Source organism: Pinus tabuliformis, chromosome 4_1 (assembly GCF_031772625.1).
Source record: "Pinus tabuliformis cultivar Carrire ecotype Pingquan chromosome 4_1, CPIR1, whole genome shotgun sequence".
NCBI classification, from domain to species: Eukaryota; Viridiplantae; Streptophyta; class Pinopsida; order Pinales; family Pinaceae; genus Pinus; species Pinus tabuliformis.
Window position 1 is genome coordinate 223,245,746 of NC_142303.1, and position 3,771 is coordinate 223,249,516.

At 31.7% G+C, this 3,771-nt stretch overlaps 1 protein-coding gene across 1 annotated transcript; it reads right to left on the reverse strand.

The window, feature by feature from the left end:
- Window positions 1-1,590: 1,590 nt before the first annotated feature.
- On the reverse strand, window positions 1,591-2,216 carry LOC149175040 (uncharacterized). The gene is made up of 2 exons (XM_089421039.1): window positions 2,130-2,216; window positions 1,591-2,046 (listed from the first exon to the last, which is right to left on the reverse strand). Exons 1-2 carry the CDS (start codon window positions 2,214-2,216, stop codon window positions 1,591-1,593), a joined length of 543 nt encoding a protein of 180 aa, XP_089277165.1.
- Window positions 2,217-3,771: the final 1,555 nt, after the last annotated feature.

Below are 3,771 nucleotides of genomic sequence, written 5' to 3' on the forward strand. Positions count from 1 at the left end.
CAAATAGCTGATTCTCTTTTATTGTGTAAAATAAATGTGAATTTGATATATGTGATCAGTTATAATGGTAATTTCTCTTTACTCGTCTCATAAATATAATCACTTCAAATTGGTCTTGATTTTTTTTTATTTGAAAGTTTTTTCCACATCTATTTTATATATCATTAATAATACTTCTTAAAAGCATATTTTATTAATCGAAGATGCTTAAGCAGGCTCGACCATAAGCCCCCCACCCAATAAATAAATTGAAATTCCCTCGCTGCTGCAGCGTTCCTGCGCTAGATTGCTTGTTTAGAATCGGGCAGCACAGCATGCGTCTTTATCTCTCTTGCTTTCAGGCAGCATTTGCCTCATCGCCGAAGCTCAGCTCATGAGAGTGAAAGGCAAAAATTCTTATGCTCTTTATAAAATGAACTTATCGGGTTGAAAACCTCGGCGAATAAGGAAAGTCAAAAAGTGTATCCCCAGGCCCAGGATTTTGGAATCGATCAAGTAAGATGAGAACAACCTAGATATTGGTAGCAGTATTAGGTGTAGCAATCAAGGTTGTTGGTATTCCGATCAGAGTGGTAATCAAGCCTGGCAGTCTTTTTTAATGCTTCTTGTCATATATTTTATACATCATTAATAATACTTCTTAAAAACACATTTTGTCATTAAAATTTATTTTGGAATGTTTAGATATTATAATTTTTTTTTGTTATTTATATAAATAAATTTAATATTTTAAAAATTTTAACATGGACAAATTATATAATTTAAAATCACAATTATAATCATTTTTTATTAAAATTAAATTAAAATATATATTAAAAAACCTAATAAAACAGTTAAACTGCACTAATGAATACCTTTTCCCGGAGTAAATACCTTTTCCAAAATTTCGTTTATATGTTTTAACACAAATATTCATTCATTTTGGCCATTCACTCTAACATAATAACCAAAAAAAAAAAATGTAATCGTATGTGATTTAAATTTATTTTCTCATATATAATAAATTTAGTTTTTTATTTTTATTTGAATATTTAAATGGTTTAAATTATATTACTGGAACTTATATTTTAATAATTTTTTTATTAAAATTAAAGTATACAAAAATTAATGATGTGATTAATCTAAGCAATATTCTAAATAACAATATAGATCATACAAATCTAAATCTATAATAACAAAAATCTAAAATCAATAATAATAAAAACAGCCTACCACGACAATTTTAGCGAGATGTTGAACACCCTTTCCAAAATATCTGTGTGGCTGTTCATTTGTTTTAACACAAATACCGATCTCACGTTGGCCATTCATTTTAACATAATTAATAATAATAATAATAAAAAAGAGTAAAAGGGAGAAGGTGCAAGAACATTCCAAGCAAATACATGGTTGCATATGAATTGAAATCCTCACATATAAGGACAGGACATGCCCTACCCTGCAAATAACCAACATCAAATTAACCGATGATACTGCAAGAACAACCACTAAGAATGTTATAACATCATGGACATACAATGTCCATGAAGCCAACTTCTATATTGACACATCTCTCTGTGCAAAGAATGCCGTCTGCACATTTTGTGAGTGTTATGTGACCAAGTAGAGTGGGGCTCTGCAACGAGAAACGCCTGTATGATTGGGACGCTTCAAGGCCACATAAGGGACTTCACCCAATTTACCTTCGCCAGGGCTTAACATGCCTGAAAGAGGACCCGAGTGAGCTCCGTCGGAACGGTGCGGCTGATCTATATATACATCATTCATATAAATCGGCCCCGAGAGAGATTTGAACCTCAGACGTCTGGGTATTGCCTGCACTTCATATTGATCCTTTTCTTGTTTCCTGCAACTCGACAGATTCTTCCAGAAGAAGAGAGCATCCTTCCACGATCGCTTTCTCTTCAGATCTCCCACAGATTTCTGAACCTCCGCAACCTTAGAACTCGAAATATCTCCAGCGGCTACGATTGGTTTCGAGCCATTAATGGACGATGGCCCCTTTAGGGTTTCAGAGCGTCCATGATTTCTGGTTTCTGCAAGCACCTAGAAGAAACAAGCATCATATGAAAGAATGGAATAATGTAAAACAAGAAAAACAAAAAAAAACGTTATAAAGAATACCATACCTGGGAATAATACATTTGTGGATCAAAATCAAAGCCATCATACTGTTCAGAGATCGCAAATACGGGAGTAGCTGTCGCAGCCGGCATTTTTGGCTCAGATTTGATCACCTAACCTGAGTCAGCAAATCAAAAATTATTCATAAAGAAAGCGGTTGTTCCAAATCATAGACGGATACTCTGAATCGGACTCGAAAATTAAGGATCTGGGAATCGGGAGGAGTGTGGATCTGGGGCTCTGGTTTTCTAAAACAAACTTTTCATTCCCTCGAAGCAAAACACACGTGACAAACCCATTCTTTCTCTAAAAAGGATAGTGGGGGTGGTTGCATATTTGATGTCCGACAAATATTTTTGTGAATACTGATTAGAAAGCGCCACAGCAAGTCCCACCGGAATGATGGGATGAAGCAGATGACTTCTTTAACAAAACACACGATATGTCTGATGAGTGAGAGGTTTAACTGAACAATGCACATGACTTCCCCAAAAAAACATGATACGTCTGATGAGTGAGACGTTTAACTGAACAGAGCTGTCCTCGGATAGTTATGTAGTTTTTCTAACTAATTTTTGTAGTTTTTCTAACTAATTTTTGTTTGTGGTTTAATTTATTTAAAATTTTGTAGAGATTATCCAATCACAAATTTGGTTGAAGAATTCTTTATAGTGGAAATCAAAAAACCAGTTTAAATAACAGAAATCAATATTTGATCATAATTTTTTTCACCTGTTCTTGTGAGAGATCAGATCCACAAGAAATTCCAAAAAAAAAATAGCACCTAAAGACTATTCCATTTTTTTAGTTTATTATTATTATTTATTTTTATAATTTGGTAAAATATTTTCAATTTGTTTTATGTTGTTTAAATTTTTTTTTTAATACATAAATAGATTCAATATTTTCTAATATTTATTTTTAATACATAAATGGATTCTTTGTTTTGTAACTTTCCTTTTTAGCTTTTGTTTCTTCATAATTCCCCAGATTTTATTATTATTATTCCTTCCAGTTAGATGGTGATGGTGTTTTAGATGGTGATGGTGTTTTATGTTGTTTAAAATCTGTTTTTAATACATAAATGAGTTTTTTAGCTTTTGTTTCTTCATAATTCCCCAGATTTTATTATTATTATTCCTTCCAGTTAGATGGTGGATTTTATTATTATTATTCCTTCCAGTTAGATGGTGATGGTGTTTTAGATGGTGATGGTGTTTTATGTTGTTTAAAATCTGTTTTTAATACATAAATGAGTTTTGTGATGACTCCAACAATTGTAAATTGTAAATAATATTTAATTACTGCAAATTGTAAATAATATTTGCAGATTGTAAATAATATAATATTTAATTACTGCAAATTGTAAATAATATTTAATTACTGCAGTAAAATTACTATTTAAGTTTAAATATTTATTATTTTGATTAAATGTAAGAAACAAATGTTTTTATGACAAACATGAAACTCCCAGATGCCAGGTAGTTAGGGTAAGCGGTTATCTATCCCTAACTACCTCCTATATAACCTTAACTACCTCCTAACTACCTCCTATATAACCTTAACTACCTCCTAAGAGATTTATTCCTATATAACCTTAACTACCTCCTAAGAGATTTATTCTCAAGAAAGATCAAGAGGGTAGGG

Coding starts and splice junctions, on each gene's coding strand:
- LOC149175040 (XM_089421039.1), bottom strand. CDS start 2,216: ATGCCGGCTGCGACAGCTACTCCCGTATTTGCGATCTCTGAACAGTAT. Junction 2,047..2,129: donor CACAAATGTATTATTCCCAG/GTATGGTATTCT, acceptor TGTTTCTTCTAG/GTGCTTGCAGAAACCAGAAA.